We start from the raw sequence: 22,561 nt of genomic DNA on the forward strand, positions 1-22,561 counted from the left end.
CTGCCTGTACATGCATATATGCTAACACTCCTGATTTGCAGGTTCCCCGATTATTCAATTGAAACTATTGCTACTTTTTAGTTTCTCCCTCTTTCTGTGAGACGCTCTCCCTCTGCAGAAAGCTGCCTGGCACGAAAGCAAAAGCCCTTGTTACTGTTGCTCGGGATCGAGAAGTGTCTCCAGTTCTGCGCAGCCTCAGTGGAGAGCTGCAGTGCTGATCCATCTCTGGGCATGCCTCTGTGACTAGTATCTGCCCTTCTGTGCAGCCTCATTGGAGAGCTCCAGTTCTGATCCATCTCTGGGCATGCCTCTGTGACTAGTATCTGCACTTCTGTGCAGCCTCATTGGAGAGCTGCAGTGCTGATCCATCTCTGGGCATGCCTCTGTGACTAGTATCTGCCCTTCTGCGCAGCCTCAGTGGAGAGCTCCAGTTCTGATCCATCTCTGGGCATGCCTTCGTGAACTGTGTCTCCAGTTCTGCGCAGCCTCAGTGCAGCGCTGGGACACCTCGGAACACTCGTCGTCGCTCACTTGAGAAAGGCTGTGCTGACTCACGGCTCCCCTGCTCTCTCCCGTCCTTATCAATCCTAGAAAGATCACTGAGGATAAATGTCTGTACAGGGGTCAGATGAGGTGAGAGGCCTTTGCAGTTGTTTCCTCCTGGGCGGCAGCCATTGCTTCCCACTGGACCCTTTTCTTGAGGTCCACCTTCAGCCATCCCTGGCTTCTAACCTAAACATGCTTTGGAGTCTGCGAGCTGTGGTTTCACTCATGTTATGTTCTGTTAAAGGTTCTTGTAGAATGCACTGTTACCACTCTTGGCGCTCTGGCGGATCTAAAATACAAGGAGAGTGGAGGGGTTTGTTAGTCGGATTGAACGGGATGAAAGTGCAGAGAGCTGTGATGTGCTGTTGGCAGCTTCAGTTCGGAGAAACCGGTTACTGAGTGTGTTTTCGGATGGTAGCTGTCATGTGGTGTTGAGGTGAGATTGTGTATGGTTTGTTTCCTTGCCGCTGTACCCTTGATTCCAGACTGCCATACTCTGAGTCTGCCTGCCATGGCCCCTGTGCCCGGCAGGACCTGGCACCCTTGTTTCTGGACTGCCACACTTTGAGTCTGACTGCCCCGGGCGGGGCCGACAGGTCTGATACTGCTGGGAGCAGCGGCCCCGGGAAGCAGACTGATCACGGATGCGCCGGCACCATTAGTAACGGTGCAGGTGCTTCCGTGAACCTGTTCTCAGTGGAGTCCTGTGGGACTCCACTGGCATGGGGACTAACATTTACTGGGTTCTATGTTGTTTCAACAAAGATCTTATCTTTGAAATGTATTACTACGCCAAGCTTATTTCAAAAGTCATTTCTCTGAGGCAGTTATTTTAGATTTCACAAAGTAAACAGAGATGGCCTCTGTAAAATGTCATGGGAACAAAGTTGAATGGAGCTTGTAGACAGCAAGATAAATGACAGTTTAGAACATTGTAAATTATCTGCCTCAGAGATCTAACAGAGGTTTTTGATAATGGGGGGTATCCCCCATACCCTCCTTCATTTCTCACTTGAGACATTCGAATTTGTGTTTCTGGTTATATATTTGTTTCATATTTCAATACGAGCCCTCTCCCCTCCACCCCCAAAAAGCTCTTGTTTGGAGTTAAATCAGATCTTTGAAACAGAAATGACTGTCCGTTCTTTCTTAAAAAAGTTTGTTTTTGATACTTTTTGCCATAATACAATCTAATTAATCTTTTCCTTGTTATTGTATCACTATTAAGGAAATTGCCATGTTACCTATGAATAAAAGGATGACACCTTTTAATAGAAAATGCCCTTTTAAATGTTCTAGGATATGAAAGTACATGCATACTTTGTGATAAACAAGCTGCAAACAATACATTTCCATTCTACCCAACTTATGAAGCCAACTGACCACTAGCAACCTCCTTAAAATAAAAACTCATTAGCATTCATGCCATTTCTAATAACAGCCCTTCACAACTAAACAGCAGCAGCCTTCGCAAATATGCTCATTTCATCAGTACATTTCATAGACATCTGCACTACTACCCTAGGTCTCCTGGGGGCAACCAGACGTGGTCTCCCTCTCACTGTGCTTAGAGAGGCATCAGCTTCACCTCACTGATGATCCCCAACAAGGGTGAAACACGTGTATGGGGTTGCTGGTGGCACTCTGGTTCAGGTTGGAATTGCCATTGCATTTCGGTGCTGGACTGCCCCTGGGCAGGATAAAGACTGATATGCAAATGGATATTTCCCATCTGTGAAAGGCACAGTGAGTAAAAGCAGTGGCTGCGAACTCTCAAGTGGTTAATAACCACTGAACAGGTTATCAAGTCTGTTCTTTCGAGAGAGGGGCGCCCGCTACCTTTGCAAAACTATTTTTCAAGGAACCTGGGATTGGTAACCCTAGGTCTCCTGGGGGCAACCAGATGTGGTCTCCCTCTCACTGTGCTTAGAGAGGCATCAGCTTCACCTCACTGATGATCCCCAACAAGGGTGAAACACGTGTATGGGGTTGCTGGTGGCACTCTCGTTCAGGTTGGAATTGCCATTGCATTTCGGTGCTGGACTGCCCCTGGGCAGGACAAAGACTGATATGCAAATGGATATTTCCCATCTGTGAAAGGCACAGTGAGTAAAAGCAGTGGCTGCAAACTCTCAAGTGGTTAATAACCACTGAACAGGTTATCAAGTCTGTTCTTTCGACAGAGGGGCGCCCGCTACCTTTGCAAAAGTCATGGGAACAAAGTTGAATGGAGCTTGTAGACAGCAAGATAAATGACAGTTTAGAACATTGTAAATTATCTGCCTCAGAGATCTAACAGAGGTTTTTGATAATGGGGGGTATCCCCCATACCCTCCTTCATTTCTCACTTGAGACATTCGAATTTGTGTTTCTTGTTATATATTTGTTTCATATTTCAATACGAGCCCTCTCCCCTATACCCCCAAAAAGCTCTTGTTTGGAGTTAAATCAGATGTTTGAAACAGAAATTATAGTCCGTTCTTTCTTAAAAAAGTTTGTTTTTGATATTTTTTGCCATAATACAATAACAAGGAAAAGATTAATTAGATTGTATCACTATTAAGGAAATTGCCATGTTACCCATGAATAAAAGGATGACACCTTTTAATAGAAAATGCCCTTTTAAATGTTCTAGGATATGAAAGTACATGCATACTTTGTGATAAACAAGCTGCAAACAATACATTTCCATTCTACCCAACTTATGAAGCCAACTGACCACTAGCAACCTCCTTAAAATAAAAACTCATTAGCATTCATGCCATTTCTAATAACAGCCCTTCACAACTAAACAGCAGCAGCCTTCGCAAATATGCTCATTTCATCAGTACATTTCATAGACATCTGCACTACTACCAGGGTCGGACTGGGCCATAAAATTGTCTCTGGCACCAATGAAAAAGTGGCCCACAGTTGTACATGGCTATTCATTCCTTTTGTGACACTGTTTAAATAGTACCCAAGTTGGAGTTTTATGATAAAATGGTCAGAATGACTAGCTGCATAGTGAAGTAACTCATCAGACTGGTCCGTTTTTACACTTGCCTTTTATTTTTCCCTCAATCCCTCCAAATGTCCGACTGCTTCACCCAGGCAGCGAAAGTTGAGCACCTAGTCTTCCTGTCGGTGGCAGACTCGTTCACAGCAATTTCAACCGTGGATATACGTCCATTCTGTATCCACAGCAGCACCTCTCTTGTGTACCGTATGAAATCATGACGGCTCACACAGAAATCATAGCTGTGGGCCTCGCAGTCCATCAGGAAAAGGGGGATGCACAATGTTGTGCCTGTCATTAGTGCCACGGTAGTGCAGGTGGTGGGTGGGGTGTCGGCAAGTGACACAAGCGATTTGAAAACAAGCCCCAAAAGCAGAAACCAGCTGGTCTTCTCAATCATTGGAAATGCCTCCTGCACCATGGCACACACTGTCCCTTGATTTCATTACAGATCTACCTCCCACTCAAGGATTCAACACCATCTTAGTAGTTGTAGACTTGTTCTCTAAAATGGCACACTTTATTCCTTTTAAGGGTCTTCCTAATGCATCCAATTTAGTAAAAGTATTCCTGGAGGAAATCTTACGGATACATGGCTTTCCATCGGTCTTGATCTCAGACCGAGGTAGTCAGTTCGTATCCAACTTCTGGAGGAAATGCTGTTCAATGGCCCAAATTGACATTCGACTATCCACAAGTCACTATCCTCAAACAGATGACTAAACAGAAAGAACAAACCAAACCCTCCTCGAGCAATACTTGCGTTGCATGTTACATCAAGTGGAAAGATTCTGCCCACTAGGCAGAATCCTTGTGTACATCCAGGGGAGCCCACTAAGCAGAGTCTGTGGGAATCCAGGAGTCCCTTTGGACATCCAGGGGGAGCCGACTAGGCAGAGTCCCTGTGGACAACCATGGGGAGCTCACTAGGCAGAGTTCCTATGGGCATCCAGGGGGCCCTCACTAGGTAGAGTCCCTGTGGGCCTCTGGGGGGCTCACTAGGTAGAGTCCCTGTGGGCCTCCGGGGGCTCACCAGGTAGAGGCCCTGTGGGCCTCCGGGGGGCTCACCAGGTAGAGTCCCTGTGGGCCTCCGGGGGGCTCACTAGGTAGAGTCCCTGTGGGCCTCCGGGGGGCTCACTAGGTAGAGTTCCTGTGGGCCTCCAGGGGGCTCACTAGGCAGAGGCTCTGTGGACATCCCTGGGGAGTTCACTAGGCAGAGTCTCTGTGGACATCCCTGGGGAGTTCACTAGGCAGAGTCCCTGTGGACATCCATGGGGAGTTCACTAGGCAGAGTCCCTGTGGACATCCATGGGGAGTTCACTCAGTAGAGTCCCTGTGGGCATCCAGGGCAATCTCACTAGGCAGAGTCCTTGTGGGCATCCAGGTGGAGCTCGGTAGGCAGAGTCCCTGTGGACATCCAGGGCCACCTCACTAGGCAGAGTCCCTGTGGGCATCCAGGTGGAGCTCAGTAGGCAGAGTCCCTGTGGACATCCAGGGCAACCTCACTAGGCAGAGTCCCTGTGGACATCCAGGGCGACCTCACTAGGCAGAGTCCCGGTGGGCATCCAGGGCGACCTCACTAGGCAGAGTCCCTCTGGGCATCCAGGGCGACCTCACTAGGCAGAGTCCCTCTGGGCATCCAGGGCGACCTCACTAGGCTAAGTCCCTGTGGACATCCAGTTGGAGCTCGGAAGGCAGAGTCCCGGTAGGCAGAGTGCCAGTGGGCATCCAGGGGGAGCTAAGAGGATAAAAAGTGGCAACATTTTGGATTATATACACATGTCTCGACTAATATGACTAGGTTTGTCAAAAAAATGTAAGTGGAACCAATGACAACAAGCGACCACAACTTGTTAAGCTTACCGGCGTCCCCCTAAGTAAGAACAAAGGGGAGTGATATGAGAAACATATAGTGCTAAATCCAGGTAGGAACAGGTTGAAGATTGAAGCAGACAAAATCTCAGTGAGAAATGGAAAAATCTAATAAAAGAGTTGAAAGAGCAGGATGATAAACACGCAATAGACTGTTACTCTATTTAAAGAATATGAGATAAAAACAAACCGGGGAAACACAACAACAACTGTGTCTCACCGTCACGCTTATGATACTAAAATTGTTCCAAAGAAAAAAATGCTCAAAAGAAATATCGGTCTGGTACAGCGTAAACCGACAAGTCCAGCACATATACTGATCAATAAGCTTAAACAGTATCTCAATTGGCTACATCTGTACAAAAAGAGAATTTTAAATCAGGATGCAGAGGAAATGTTGCATAATATCAGAACAAAGAACACAGTGTCATGATGCCTACCTCCAAGGGGCCAGACAGGGCCCGGCACCCTCAGAGGCAGGCAACATGTATACTAGGGAAGTCCCAGCCACTCCAGATAGGGGCTCTTTGGACTCAGTCCTGGCGCCGTTGGCGTCAGGCTCATAAGGGATAACAGTCCTGGCACCATCGGCGCCAGGCTCATACAAGATATGGAAGGAATAGTGTTTGGTGCAAACTTACCTGGCAGACCATGCTGCAATTTCCTTACCTGGCAGATCATACTACAACTTCCAGATGAAAAAGGAACTACTTAACCACACGGGAGTGGCTGGTGGCAGGATACATACCTTCAGTGGAAGGATACATACCTGGGACTACTTGAAAGGCTATTTAAGCCACGGCCAGACAGCAAACCACGCTTCGCGTTGTTCTGCTCATAGCAGCTGGACGCTCACCGTGCCTGCTCCTGCTCCAGTCCTCGACCACGCCTGCCAGCATCCTGGAAACACCTAAGGATAGAAAATAGAAGAAGAAACGGGTGAAAACAAACCTTACCTGTTAAAGCTGCATTCCGGATTCAGCGCGCCAACGTTCCTGCAAAAAGACATCATTTTAAATAATCACTGCGTCGCATACATCTCGGCGCACTTCTCTTACCTGCACGTGGCGCCTTCGGCTCTGCGACGCCCATCTGGATCTCCTGCAGCATTCCAGCACCTACGGGGAGACGAAGAGAAGAAAGCAAGGTGAGAAGGGGAAAATAACCAAGAAGCACTTACCCGCCAAGCCAATTCTTCTTACCTTCGGGTCGATGCCATTCCTTGGGCATTTCAGCACCCCGGCCCCTATGGGGAAAAAGCAAACATCACATTAGTGAATGCAAGAACCGTAGCAAAAACTATTTTAAACTCACCAGCTTACAGGTCGGACTCAGCTTCTGCTTCGTACCGGCTCCATTTCTTCGGCATTCTCGAACTCCGGCCCCTAAGGAAAAAGAGACGGGAAAAGACAGTAGTGGGCCTACACCAAAACTCACCTGAAATCAGGTTTTCGACGGAAACCGCCCTCAGCCCGGAGTCTTCCATTACCTGCAAAAGAGAAGAGGAACAGTTTAGACTCAAGCTTGCCATAAACATTTACGGTACTTACCGGAACAGACAAGCGAACTCGAACTTACTATCCAGTGACGTAACTGGATCCCAACGCGCCCCTGCATCAGAAGCAGCATGGAGAGCTCGCCTTTTCAATCCCTAAGAAGGGTATTCATCCGAGCCAGACAAGCCGGATTTGGGAACCCAGCCCACTCCATCTTCAGGGTGCTGAACATCTCCTTCGAAGAGGCCACTGCCGTCCAGACCACGCCCGCGCCTCCGTGGGAACCAGGTGAGCGTTACACACGGCCAAAATATGGTCTACCATCAATGAGATGGATGCCCCGCAGGAGGCCCTGATTATAAATCCAATATCGACTAGGGCTTGGACTGACCATTATGCTAAATTCCAAGACAACGAAAAGTAGTTACCCAGATGCAGAGGGGTATAACAACTACAGGAGAACAGTTGGACATGGACCCACAATCCATTGAAGATATTGTCATCAAGACAAGTAATTCTAGAGCCCCTGGACCTGACATGTTGACGATTGAAATGATGCGACAAAATCCAAGTGAATGGACCATCTTTTTGAATACATTAAGATTTCAGAAAAGATCCCAACATCGTGGAAATTGGCAGTAATTGTGCCCATTTTTAAAAAGGGGTCAAGGATGGACCGGGAAAATTACCGTCCGATAGCCTTGTTAGCAGGTAAGGTGTTCGCCTCAATAATATTGAAAGCACTAACAAAGTGGAGCACCAAGACTGGCCACAGAGACATGTGGCACGCAGACTTTGTTAAGGGGATTGGGACCCCCCTAAACATATTCCTGTTTAACATCTTAAAGGCAATTGGCGGAGAGGAATAGGGAGCAGAAGATGTTCTTGGCGTTTATAGACTCGTCCCAAGCCTTCAATACCACCAGACGACAATAATTGTGGAAAAGAATTGGTAGATTGGAAATGCCCAAATGTAATTGAGGAAAATATTAACGATTTACACTCTATAAGAATAAGGCTAGTTAAATCGGACCTATTAACCAATGCCATATCCACTAATATAGGATTGAAGCCAGGCTACCCATTGGCCCCTGAGCTTTTAAATCTCTTTGTATCAGATGTGGAAAACCTATTCTTCAGAGTCGAAGCTTTCCACCGAAGATCTCAGGAATATCGATCGGCAGACTACGATATGCCGATGATATTGTGTTGGTAGATCAGACGCCAATAGGTCTGCAGCGACAACTGGACGCACTACAATCTTATGTAGAGGCCAATGACCCAAGAATAAATCCAGCAAAATCACGGATCATGACATTTGGAGTATCAAATGATAGTCGTGCAAAGAAGAAATCTACTTGGAGTCTTAACAGAGAAAGGATCTTGGAGGGCCGTTCATTTACCTATTTGGGAGTCTGTGTAAATACCAGCAAGTGCGATGCACCAAGAGTAGAACAAATGAGAAAAAAGGCCAAAAATCTTGCAGCTCAAGAAAGTATATTGCTGAAGAGATACTGTGGATTCTCATTAGTTCCATTGGTAACGTTTGACTGGATGAAGGTGGTGCCTATTTTAACATATGCCGCAGAGACATCTTTTTCACTCCAGGAGGAAACATGGTCCATCCTGGAAGGCATCTTCTGGAAGAGAGTTCTTTGATTGCCAAAGAGTTTACCAATACAGGTAATAAGAATGGAACTGGCTCTAACACCTCTCAAGGCTATTGCAGTTTGAAAATCCTTATCACTTTATCGCTAATGTGTTGAGGATAATCCAAGAGGAGGTTTCTCTGTCTTGAATAAAGCACTGGGAGATAACAGCGAAAGAACCTTAACAGAATGGAGGGATATCTGCCAGGCAATTGTTAAGAACTTAGATGAATCGGATACCGTACTAGTGAGATATATCCAAGTAAGATCAAGAGAACGTTATAAATTAGAGATTGGCTCGAGGCCCAGGATGAGATGTAGAGATACAAACAATATGGGGATCATCAGCATGAAGCTCAAAGATTAAATGTGCTGCCCACATATATTTGCGGATATTCCTGGACATGCGTTTTCAATTGAATGTATTACCGACTAGAGAAGTACTACAAATGAGACAAGGACAGAGAACGGACACCTCATTCAGACTATGTCAGACAAAGGACTCAAGAGAATCGTTAAAACATTTAACGCTTATTTACTCGGCATTCATAAATGAGAGAGATATCTTTTTGGGAGAGGCGATTAATATGTATGTCGCCAGGTCGGTGGATGATTGGTGGAAGGTACTGGTGGAAGGGGACAAAACACATATCATTCTTGCCTTGATAAAGTTCTTGTTGATTATATTTTAAAAAATAGACAATTGTGCCCTGATCGGAAGGATAGAATTTTTAAATAATGGAGATTGAATTATGTATAAAAGATGGATACAGAATGGAATTGTTTGTTTGTCTGATGGTTTAATTTGTTTGGCGATATCAAGGCTAAAGGTTTTCTATGTTGTAAACCATTTTGAGCCGACATAAAAAATAAAAACAGGCACACAATGCAGTAAAGGGAAGAGGTGGGGAGTGAGGCATCGGCATATACCACAGAGGTTGGCTAAAGGCTGGGCTAGGTAAAGAATTTTGAATGAGTGGATGAGTGTCGGCCAGTTAAGGTCATAACTCACATGTAGTCGGGAAAGAAAAAAGGCTACAGATGGGGTGCATGTTTGTGTCGTAGATGGCTGCAGCCTGGTTAACAGTACTGTTGGTGGTACACGTTTGCTCCTTGCGGGGTGGTTAACTTTATTGTTGCTGTTGTATATATTTCCCTCATGCCTTCCCTCCCCACTCCCTGCACTGCTGGTTCCTGGGGACAGCTAATGAAGTATGAAGACACAGGGCCATAGACATCATAACATTATGATTGGGGAGCTATCAGTCATGGGGTATATTCCATCTCTGGGTACCTAATAACATCATACACTCGAGCTCCACTTCATTGTCTATCAGATTTCCCTCAGAACATCTAGGTGCAATATGGTCCCATAGTCGATAGTTACTTATTGATAATTCTATTTCCCCCCAATTAATTTCCTGTTTTAGAAAAATACTGCATCAAACAGCGAAAGTGAAATTCAGGCCCATGTCTAATCTGTTCATGTATGGGGGAAAATACGGCTAGATTTGTACTCAATATTGTACATGTAAGTCTGTGTAGGATTCGCCAAACAAGTACATTTTTTCCATGTCTCTCTCCTGATTGGTGAAGGCTCACAAGTGTGGCTTCTCACAGGATAACTCAGTGAGTTTGTGAATGGTGTGTAAATTGAGGATTAACAGCTCTGTGGTAGATCTATTGATTTTTAGGATGTAACATGACATAAAATAATAAAGGGTACCTTTGCTTCTTTCAATAGAGAAGGAGCAGCCATCAAAGGATGCACGCTGGGGAGAAGTCCTATGAGTGCTTGGACTGTGAGAAAAGCTTCACTCAGAGCTCACATCTGCAGCAGCATCAGAAGATCCATGCTGAGGAGCGACCCTACCAGTGTACGGAGTGTGATAAAAGATTCACTAAGAGCTCACATCTGCAGCAGCATCAGAGGATCCATACTGGTGAGCGACCATACCAATGTGCAGAGTGTGAGAAAAGCTTCACTCAAAGCTCAATTCTGCAGCAGCATCAGAGAATCCATACTGGGGAGCGACCCTACCAGTGTACAGTGTGTGTGAAAAGCTTCTCTCAGAGGGCAGCTCTGTGCAGGCATCAGACGATCCATACTGGGGTACGACCATACCAGTGTACAGAGTGTGAGAAAAGCTTCACTCTTAAGTCAACCCTGTACAGGCATCAGAAGATCCATAATGGGGTCCGACCATACCAGTGTACAGAGTGTGAGAAAAGCTTCATTCAGAGATCAAATCTGCTTCAGCATCAAAGGATCCATACTGGGGAGCGACCTTATCAGTGTACAGAGTGTGAAAAAAGCTTCACTCAAAACTCATATCTGTACCAGCATCAGAAGAGCCATACTGGAGAGCGACCATACCAGTGTAGCGAGTGTCTGAAAAGCTTCACTTGTAGCTCAGATCTGCAGAAGCATCAATGGATCCATACTGGGGAGCGACCATACCAGTGCTCGGAGTGTGTGAAAAGCTTCACTTGTAAATCACAGCTGTACCTGCATCAGAAGAGCCATACTGGGGAGCGACCATACCAGTGTACAGAGTGTGACAAAACCTTCACTCAGAGCTCACAGCTGCAAAAGCATCAGAGGATCCATACTGGGGTGCGACCATACCAGTGTACAGAGTGTGAGAAAAACTTCACTCAAAACTCACATCTTTACCAGCATCAGAAGAGCCATACTGGAGAGCGACCATACAAGTGTACAGAGTGTAAGAAAAGCTTCACTCAGAGCTCAGATCTGTACAGGCATCAGAAGAGCCATACTGGAGAGCGACCATACAAGTGTACAGAGTGTAAGAAAAGCTTCACTAAGAGCTCCCATCTGCAGCAGCATCAGAGGATCCATACTGGGGTGCAACCATACCAGTGTACAGAGTGTGAGAAGAGCTTCACTCAGAGCACAAGTCTGCACCTGCATCAGAGGAGCCATACTGGGTTGCGACCATACGAGTGTACAGAGTGTGGGAAAAGCTTCACTCAAAGTTCAAATCTGTACCAGCATCGGAGGATCCATACTGGAGAGCGACCATACAAGTGTACAGAGTGTGGTAAAAGCTTCATTAAGAGCTCACATCTGCAGCAGCATCAGAGGATCCATACTGGGGCCCGACCCTACCAGTCTACAGAGTGTGAGGAAAGCTTCACTCTGAGCTCAGATCTGTACCAGCATCAGAAGAGCCATACTGGGGTGCGACCCTACCCGTGCTCAGAGTGTGGGAAAAGCTTCACTCAGAGCTCACATCTGCAGAAGCATCAGAGGATCCATACTGGTGGGAAACCCTATCAATGAATAGAGCCCTAAGGAGTCATCAAAAGATCCATACTGGGATGAAGCCCTGTGAGTGCACAGAATGTGGTAAGCACTTTAATCGTGCATCAAACCTGATGTCTCATAACAGATCCCACACTGGATTGAAACCCTATCAGTGTACAGAGTGTGATAAAAGCTTCACCCAGAGAACATGTCTTTACAGGCAACAAAGATGGTGTACTAGAGAGCGACCACACCAGTGTACAGAGCGGGAGAAGCTTCATTCATATAGTTAAAAGCCATGTATATGTTGGACAATGATTTCCATGACAACGGTGCATTGATTATTGTAAAGAAAATCAAGAGATGTTTTGCACAGAGAAACATGTATATTCCTAACAGTTCCACAAGTGGCCCGTCCAAAGCTGGAGGTGATATAGGGGCCACAAAGTGGAATTCCCTTCCAACCAGTGTTCAATTTTCTGATCATTATCTGATCTTTTGGGAATCTAGGAAGTCCTTCATAAGCAGCCCTGCTGCAGTCTCCTGTGGCCCAAGCACTCGGCGCCAGGATATCTTTTGGGTGAATGGTCCATGTTATAAATATGTTAAATAGAAACAGTTTATGAGTTAAGCACCCACAGAGATCATCTACTTATAACATTCATGGCATGCAGCATTGAAGTGTGCATAATCTATTGGTTCTTTAGAAAAGGAGTTCATTATAGTCCAGCAAGATCTGAAAAAACTAACTACTTTGATGAATGCACCTGTGGGTCGGCCACCACCCAGGATCGCTGTAGCCACCCATTTACCACTAACTAATCACATGCCTGCTAACCAAATCCAATTTTCCAGGTGATTGGGGATGAATGGCTTTTAATACGATTTTCAAACATGGGCTATATTCCACCTTGAAAAAGCCTCAGAAGATGGACCTCATACTGTCGTTGGGAATGGTTATCGGCCGAGGGGAGATTATATACCAAGGCCCTCATTACAACTCAGGCGGTAAGGGGTTTACGGCGCCGTAAACAGCGCCGACCCTTACCGCCTGAGTACAAGGTCCCTTAGCGCCATGGAGGACTTAACACCTGCTTTTAGCAGGTGTTAAAATCCATGGCGCTAAGGGACCATGGAGTTAATTACGCCACCGTAATTTACGGTGGCGTAATTAACGCCTTCCCCACTCCCATTATGCCCTATGGGGCAAAAATGGGAATGGGGAAGGGTAAATGGGACATGGGGATTTACCGCCCCACTCACCTCGGAATGGGGCGGTAAATCCCCATTCCGCCATGGCGTAAACATAGTTTACGCCATGGCGGTAAAGTCACAACCCAGGCGGTAACTTACCGCCTGGGTTGTAATGAGGCCCCAAGTTTAGAAAAGACAAACAGCCCTACAAATACCTCCTGATTATAACCATAGAGGAGGAGTATTATACGTGACTAATGTACCAAAATCAATATCGGAATAACAGGAGGAGAAGGACAATCTTACCAATACATGTATCTCTTGGATACGCCATCAGAAACACTGCTTGTCAATCTTGAGAGATGGTACTATTGAGGCTAGGAGTTTTCACGCCCTAGGGGAAGGTGGCCAAGATTATAACAAAATTACCTTCTGCAAATAGGGTCTTCTATGAATTGACTGCTGCACTATTCCTCAAGCAGACCTTCACATTGAGTGGAGGGGACGATCACCAGTTGATTTAATCCATTCACAAGCCGCCAAAAATCCTTTCCCAAACCAGAAACACACAGTTCAACATTGCATGAATAGGTGCTTGGCATTACCTTCCCCGCTTACCAGTTTTTTTGTAATAGTATTGAATTAACACATGAGAGGGATCTAATGGAGGAGCCTAATCTGGTGTCTTGGAGGATACTGGCCTGCTCAAACATCTGACAACCTCAATTGGGTTGATTTCATTCGATCTTTAGACGTGTATGCTTACAGGAAACATGTAGCCCTCTATATTTGTAGGGTTATATGCGTTTCATGGTTCTGCAGTCTTTCCCTCGCATGAAATAGTATGGCCAAACATTTGGCTATATATGTGGGTTAGTGCAAAATTCAATGCCCACATAAAATGTATCGATAGAGGTTCCCCAGATATACAAGGCCTATTTATTGAAATCCCAGAAGGTGATATTGTTTTGCTATTCAACATCTATAACAGTAACAGACCCTATGGCTTAAATGGTATGACGACATTGTATAACATTTGGGTGGGTGATAAACAAAACAATTGTGTTATTTGCCAGATATCTAAACCTTCAGTATGGACCCTCACATGAAATGTCAGTTCCTATTGAGGAGGACTTGATTTGGGACTCTCCACCATAGCCAAGGAAATCCTATACATTTCCTGTTACAGACGTCCCCGCTTTTTTATGATTTGGGTATTAGGGTGTATAATCGACGACTAAATGGCAATATACCACCTGAGCCTACTTATCATAACGCCAGGACCATTAGCGATATTGATTATATACTAATTTCTGTAAGAACCGGAGACCCTGCAATGTCATTGGAATTTATCAAAGAGGTGAAAGTGTTCACTAGCCCCTGACTATAAGCCACAGACTTGACAAATGTATATGGTTTCAGATGGCCCACGTGTTACGTCCCTCAAAAAATAATAGGCGTTTGAGATGGGAAGACTGTGACCTTCAGAATATTATTCTGTTGATTTATCATAAATTATTTAAATTATTTCTAACGCTCAACATCCTGATCCTAGTGCCATATGGTGTTCGTATGAAAGGGTCACCTCTAGTCTTGCTCCCTTTTTCATAAAGTAGTGACCTCTGTCCAACTGAAGAGGGAGTCCTGGTTTGACGAGAATTGCATGAAGAAAACAAATGAACTAGCAGCAGCACTTCAAATCAGACATTGCGTGGATAATGACTCAGTTAGAAACCTGAGGATAGAATAGAGGTGTCTGATAAGGAGAAAAACCTAAAAAAAAGTCAGAAGACATTGGGAAGCAGTATTAGTGACCTCTTATTCTAAGTACCCAAGGACTTTTTGGATTCCAGTATACAAAGGCACCTACTGCAAGAAACAGCTGTTACATTCATCAATAACTGAAAACACATGGTGCAGTTATTTCTCAATACTTTCCCTAGAAGACCGAGAGCCCTTGGCTACTAACAATGATGATTTGATGATCCTTTACAGCACTGCCTGTCCTTGGAATTTACTCTTTCAGGGGTTCTTGCTGCAATTAACTCCTAAACCCAGGGCACAGGCCCGGCCCTGACCGGTGACCAGTTGACCTCTATAAAGAAGAACCAACAGGCCGAGGCCCTTATTAACTGTTGCATTTTAATCCTATAACACATTTAGGGAAGACCCCTGACTCATATAAATTCACAGCAATTGTTCTGGTCTATAGGAAGGGGGGTGAGACCTACCTTATAATTTCAGGCCAATTTCACTGCTGTAGCAGCAATAAAAGGTATGGGAAACCCTGTTACTTTTATTATGGGATTGTATTAACACATCAGCCATCTTTAATACGGTTTTACCAGGGCGATGAGGACACACGTGTTTAGGCTTATTTCAATTATGAATAAAAATATTTAATTAAAAGGGTGTACATGCGGTTTATTGACCTCAAGGCCATTCTTGATGGGATCCAAAGCTATATGCTCTGGAGAGCATTGTTACTAAAGAACGTTGCACCGTCTTTATTGAAAGCCATAATGGAACTACATGATGGCAGTATGGCGCATGTCAGATGAGGCCCAGATGGGGAATTCACTAAACCCTTTTCTGTTGGTAAGGGTGTTAGACAATGGTGTATTCTATCCTCCACCTTGTTTAATATGTTCTTCAGTGGGGTGCTGGGTAATACTGTCTCACGCGCACATCTGCCATTCACAGCATAGGGTGAAAAGATTCTAATGCAGATATTTGAGGATGATGGTGTCCTCATTTCCTGCACCCCAAGTGGCGTCGTTCAATTTAAAGGACATTTTGTCAACTAACACAATTAACACAGATGAGACCAAATTACAGAGGTGTGGGAGAAAATCTAAGGGCCTCATTACACGGATGGCGGTGAACCATGGCGCTATTAGCGCCATGGTTCATGCCGGTAAAATAGCGGCACCGCCTTGGTGGAAAGGGGAATTACAGCCCTATTTCAAGGTTGGCGGGGCTGTAATTCCCCCTTCCACCATTGCCCTTCCCCATTCCCATTTTTGCCCCATAGGGCTCTATGGGAATGGGGAAGGCGCTAATTACGGTACTGCAAATTGCGGTACCGTAATTAGCTCCCTGGTCCCTTTGCAGGTTGGTTTTGAGCGCCTGCAAAAAGCAGGCCTTAAATTCCCCAACCCGCAAAGGGACCTCGTAGTAAGGCGGTAAGGATTTACCGGTACCGGTAAAATACCGGTACCGGTAAATCCTTACCGCCATCCGTGTAATGAGGCCCTAGATCTTGTTCCTGCATGCAACTATGTATAAGGGAAACTAGAAACAAGGATGTCCCTTTCTTTGATAGCCTCAGAATCCGGTTTGGATGCAGCATGAATTAGCAGAACCATATTGATAAAGCCAACCTGAGCCTAAGGAGCAGTGCAATCTTGACCTCCAAATCTGTCTGTACAAATATTCTCCTCTCGGCTTTGATAATCTGTCAAATGCAGACCCCACCAGTGGTGATGTACGGTGCAGAATTGTGGGGGCGCTGCAACATCTCTAGACTGAGCGTGATTGAAAACTCTTTTATAAACAAGCTGCTCACAGCCACTCCCACCCCACTTCTCACCAAATATCCCACTACATCTAGAACTTGGGCTACCATCTATTGGGGTTCATATCCAATTTAACCAGTACTCTATTGGGTTTGCATTTGATCCACCAATCCATTTTTGATTAAATATAGGGAAGCCCTGTTAGATCCTCTGGGGCACCAACATGCAAGTTCCCTCCCATGGTGTAAAAACCTAAGGGATCAATTACACGGGGTACATCTGCGGGAGTTGTGATTAAATCCCTTTGTGATCACTTTGAAAAGTAGAAGGACCGTCATCGAAGCACATGTAGAGTGGTCCATGGGGAAGAACATTAACAAGTGTTTTGCACTGTCATCAGACTATTTTTACTTAAATATCAAACAAGCATATCTGTGCTTCAGTAACGATCCATTGAAAAGGTCCTCATACATAAAATTGCAATTGGTTATTTGGCCAATCACATCATTTAAGTATTGCTAGAATAAGGACCAGTCAGATTGATCTCCATCTTGTTCTGAAGTGCTTGAAAACTTACAGCATTTTCTCCTTCTGTGCCGTAGGCATAAAAGGGCACACAACAAAAATGTTCATTGATATTTAATTATTTCCCCGCCAGGGGGGTGTGGCAGCCTCCTTACCAATGAGGAGGATCAGAATGCCGACATTACCAGACGGTAATCTCGACGCCCAGAGCCTCCGCAGGGCTGGCGGCCGCCATCTCTCCTTGCCGGAGAATGAGTTAAGTGATTCTAACCCCCATCCCCTGTTCTCCCCTCTCCCCATTTCCTTCACTTACCTGCTTTTCAGGAGCAGACATGCTGAAAACACTTCTGTCTCCAGCGAGTCCACTCCCGATCTGCGACAGGCGACCATGGAAAGGAGGAAGGGACTACACGTAGTTCCTTCTCTCCTTTCTATGGTGGCAATTTTTTTAAACATTTTTCCCCCCTTTTTTAATGGCCACCATGCAATAAGAGAATGGACTATATCCCTTCTCCCTTTCCATGGTGGCCATTTTGTTTGTTTACTTGTTTTCATTGTTTTCAATGGCCGCCAAGTAAAAGAAAAACGGACTTTGTTTTCCCTTCTCTGGTGGTCATTTTTTAACTTTTTCTTTTTTTCTGTTGCGAAACGCAGAGCATTTCGAAACAGAAAACAAAAGCTTTTAGTACCCCGGTTTTACGGGCTGGGGTACTAATATCAATAAGCTTCGCTCTGGCCTGTAACTATGGGCCCAGGGGCAAGACCTGAAGTGGTAATGCCCTCCCCCGCTCTGGGCTTATTGCTTAATTAATAGATGAATACAATCTCTCAATGAGGCATAAACTTTGAGCAAGAAATCAAAAGACCTAGATTTCTTCTTTGCAATTTTACACCTACTTGCCCCAGGAATGGTGGATAAGATGTAGGGTCTTGGCGTTGTCCTGAGCCATTATGGAATCCAAGAGAGAATGAATTATAGTGCCTGGTTGTAACTTGGTTGTAGACTATTAAACGGTTAGGGTTTACTCTCCATTGCTGTTCCTAATCCTTTTTCTTCTATTGAAATGTACCTTGAATACTGCAATCTGATATTGCAGTTTTCTAGCAATGAAATATAATAATCGGTGTGATTGATCGTGCATTACACATGGAAGATAGTTCCTCAGCTAGGATGTGTTTTAAATACTGCAGTTTGATGTTGTTTCGCTTCATAGCCACTTTTGAATTATATTTGTCAGAGGGATTGCCTGTGCCATTATCCATGGGACAGTCTAGAAATCTAGTTAATGTTCTTTAGTAGAGCAATATAAATTGAAGCTTTATGGCTGTGTCGTGCACACACGTTTTATTTTTCAAGAGGTTGAATCAAAGCAGAGTGCTGCGGTAAAAGAGAAATGGCACGAGATTTATTGTGCACTTAGAATGGGACTCACAGAGTGCTGCTGACGGTGCCAAGTTGCTGGAACTTTAATGAAGTTTAAGTGCGGTATTCATTAAGGCTGAGTGCACCTGTATTTAAATGTTAAATGTTCTGCAGTTCTGAGTTTTATGGGATGTGTCATGAGACACATGTGAGATTTCCTTTTATGATGAAGCAATCATTTCAAAAGTGAAATTCTTAGTATTTGAAATGCTATTGGAAGAAAGCACACAGAACGTTTAAACTATACATAGCACAGTATATTTTCCTAAATGATGTTGTTTTAATAATGAGACAGATGGTCGTGAATGGAAAAAAACATGCACAGTATGAAAAATATGCACAGTATTTAAAGTTAGTTTAACTTGCACAGAATTGAGAATGTAGATTTATTTAAATGTTGGGAAGTTCAAATAAAGGAAATTGCAACGTTGTAATCACTGACAGGGCAGTGCTTGATCAACACTGCTCTGCCAAGTGCTCATTTCATCCCTAAATCGCCATATGTTATATATGAGCTCTGTGTAGGGCTTTAGAGTGACTGAGTGCATTTTGATTATTATTATTATTATTAGGTAAAAATACCATTTAGCGTGTTAGTGAGTATGCATGTTTGAGGTGCAGCATGTATGTGATTATGAGTGGAGGTGTACGAGGTGTGCATGTCAGTGATAAATATGCATGAAGTATGAGTGAGGCTCACATGCTGGCCAGCTGTGTTGCCCGCCGTAGATCAAGTGTTTAATGTATTGGTAAATTAGTGATACACATGAGGTAAACTTGAGATGCATATTGTGAGAGCATCCAAGTTAGAGTTAGTGAGAAATTGATGATTCACATGAGGTGAACTTGAGATGCATAGTGTGAGAGCATCCTCACATGAGGTGAACTTGAGATGCTTATTGTGGGAGCATCCTCACATGAGGTGAACTTGAGATGCATATTGTGAGAGCATCCAAGTTAGTAGTAGAGACGTGTGTCACGTGGTTGATCATAGTGGCTATGTATGAGTAAATGAGATGCATATTGTGAGAGCATCCTCACATGAGGTGAACTTGAGATGCATATTGTGGGAGCATCCTCACATGAGGTGAACTTGAGATGCATATTGTGGGAGCATCCTCACATGAGGTGAACTTGAGATGCATATTGTGGGAGCATCCTCACATGAGGTGAACTTGAGATGCATATTGTGGGAGCATCCTCACATGAGGTGAACTTGAGATGCATATTGTGGGAGCATCCTCACATGAGGTGAACTTGAGATGCTTATTGTGGGAGCATCCTCACATGAGGTGAACTTGAGATGCATATTGTGAGAGCATCCAAGTTAGTAGTAGAGACGTGTGTCACGTGGTTGATCATAGTGGCTATGTATGAGTAAATGAGATGCATATTGTGAGAGCATCCTCACATGAGGTGAACTTGAGATGCATATTGTGGGAGCATCCTCACATGAGGTGAACTTGAGATGCATATTGTGGGAGCATCCTCACATGAGGTGAACTTGAGATGCATATTGTGGGAGCATCCTCACATGAGGTGAACTTGAGATGCATATTGTGAGAGCATCCTCACATGAGGAGAACCTGAGATGCATATTGTGGGAGCATCCTCACATGAGGTGAACCTGAGATGCATATTGTGGGAGCATCCTCACATGAGGTGAACCTGAGATGCATATTGTGGGAGCATCCTCACATGAGGTGAACCTGAGATGCATATTGTGGGAGCATCCTCACATGAGGTGAACTTGAGATGCATATTGTGGGAGCATCCTCACATGAGGTGAACTTGAGATGCATATTGTGAGAGCATCCAAGTTAGTAGTAGAGACGTGTGTCACGTGGTTGATCATAGTGGCTATGTATGAGTAAATGAGATGCATATTTGTGGGAGCATCGAATGTAGTTGTATTTGTATTTATTTTTGTTTACATAGCTATTTATGCCAAAGCGCTTTACATTATAACAACAATAATACATAGAATATAATGAAAAATGAATTGAAGCAAATTACAAACATGAAACAAGCTAACAAAACATTATTTATCATGATCATTATTATGCAGGGCAATGTACCTGGTTTATAATAGTTACATATGATGAGTTGTGTGTTGTTTAGAGTGACTATTTAATTAAGGAAGAGCGGAGTTGGGGTTTGTGTTGCTGATTAATTTAGTAGAAGAGGATTAGAATTGCATATTTGAGTAGAGGGATTGGAGTTCCTGCTTAGCGCACTAGGTACTGCCAGTGTATTGAGGTGTTTTAGTGAAATTAATATGGCTGTATACACTGGTAAGAGTTTATTAGACACCACAACTTGAGTTTAAATTGTTTAAAAGAAATTCAGTTGATTTTTGTAATTTCTTTTGTGCAAGCACTCATTCCATTATTTTAGTGCTTGCTTTACATTTTGCATCGTACGCTTGTGAACCCCTCACAGAGTCTGTGTTTCGTTGCGCTATGTCTGTGTGGCTGCACACATTTGTTCAGTGTGTTCTTTGTTTTGTAAGTTGCTTTACTGTCCTATTTATTCTTTTATATGTGTTGTTGTGAGAGAAGGGATGAGGTGTATAGATTGTTGTGGAGATTGTGTTTTTTTTTGTTGTATTTTAGATGGATGCCTAAGATGTTGTTTGGCCAGTGAAGTCAGCCCCGGTGGTGGGGTTAGGTGTGGCAGAACTGTGGCCAGGGAGTGGCAGTACCTGGCGGAAGGACTTTTAGTTTATTTGTGATGGTTGAGTTTGTAGGTTTGTTTTATTGTCCTTGTGTGGCAAGATTGTGCTCAGTAGTGGCAGTACAGAGACCCTGGCGTGGCAGGCCAGGGTAGAAGGAGTTTTCATTTTTTGTTGCGGTTGTTTGTCCTGGCATGTAAGGGAGTGTCCTTCACTAAGAGATGTCTAGTGACTTGAATGTATGAGTCTGAGTGTATGCACGGTGAGGCCTGTGAGAATGCTGTGTGGAATGTGGAGTACTGGAGGCCTGGGGGTTCTAAGGTTGTCAGTTGGGGACTTGGAGTGATGAAAGGTACCAGAGTGGATGTATGTTACCTTCTCTCCCACCTCCATATTGTAACCTGTAACTAAGAAGAATAAAATATCCATGTTTCATTTGCAACTTACCTGGGTCCGTCTGGTTCCTGCTCCTTGTCCTTTACCTGACTTAGGATACATCAGCCGGCAATTATTGGTAGTGTCGATTTAGATTCAAATTGACCTAAAATACATTTTCTAAACAACATCATAGCTCTCCACTTAAATATTATCCCCAAGGACAATAGGCCCAATTCATATCGTATAATTTGAATAGGGGGGATTGCTGGAGTAGGGAGACTTGCTGGAAGGGTCAAAACCTTTTCCCAATGCAAGCCCTCCAATCTATTCCAATCAGGACCAGTTTCTGATATTTTTGTTTCTGCACCATTAATCAGTGTCAGAGCCACCTTTGGCTTGTAATAGGTGCTAACTGGGGAACATGAGAATCTACCGTATTTTGAATGAATAATTAAGCCCTGAGAGGCAGCCATTTCAGTCTGGCATCTAATTTCAGCTCTGTACAGGGCTTCTAGGTTGTTGCTATTCATACTCTCAAGTATCTATAGTCCTTTACTACAGTTAGTGGGAGTTTATACAAAAACCAATTAACAGTGCATAACAGTGGTGCCATCTAAAAGTATTACCCAAAAAGCAATCTTACTTTCGTTCATTTTGCATTGATATGTCTGATGTTAGGAAGTTAAATTAAGTGTACCCTATCATTTTGCTGTGTAATTATCACCACACTGTTGATTGCTGCCCTATATTAAATCTGTTTGATTTTCATTTGAATTTAAAAATAAAGATTTCATTATTACACACCGGCCTGGTTCATGGTCCATTGCGACACGGGTGTTTGTCAAGAGGGGTGTGAGATGGGTTGGCTGTGTCCTCAAAGCTGAATCCGAAATCAGTAAAATTTAAAAGCTTATTTATTGTGTGCCCTAGCCAGTGGAAAGAGTCCTGGTCTGGAGTGTGCTGTGTCTTTAAATCTGTGACATAACTTCCTCGGGCCATCACTATCTGCTTTCTTAT

The 22,561-nt window shown here is 44.2% G+C and overlaps 1 protein-coding gene across 1 annotated transcript; it reads left to right on the forward strand.

The window, feature by feature from the left end:
• Positions 1–501: 501 nt before the first annotated feature.
• LOC138489385 (zinc finger protein 420-like) lies at positions 502–22,345 on the forward strand. Its single transcript, XM_069617108.1, has 2 exons — positions 502–633; positions 10,306–22,345. Exons 1-2 carry the CDS (start codon positions 610–612, stop codon positions 11,866–11,868), a joined length of 1,587 nt encoding a protein of 528 aa, XP_069473209.1. The 5' UTR covers positions 502–609; the 3' UTR covers positions 11,869–22,345.
• Positions 22,346–22,561: the final 216 nt, after the last annotated feature.

This window comes from Ambystoma mexicanum, chromosome 9 (assembly GCF_040938575.1).
Source record: "Ambystoma mexicanum isolate Mex_15411 chromosome 9, UKY_AmexF1_1, whole genome shotgun sequence".
Classification (NCBI taxonomy): Eukaryota; Metazoa; Chordata; class Amphibia; order Caudata; family Ambystomatidae; genus Ambystoma; species Ambystoma mexicanum.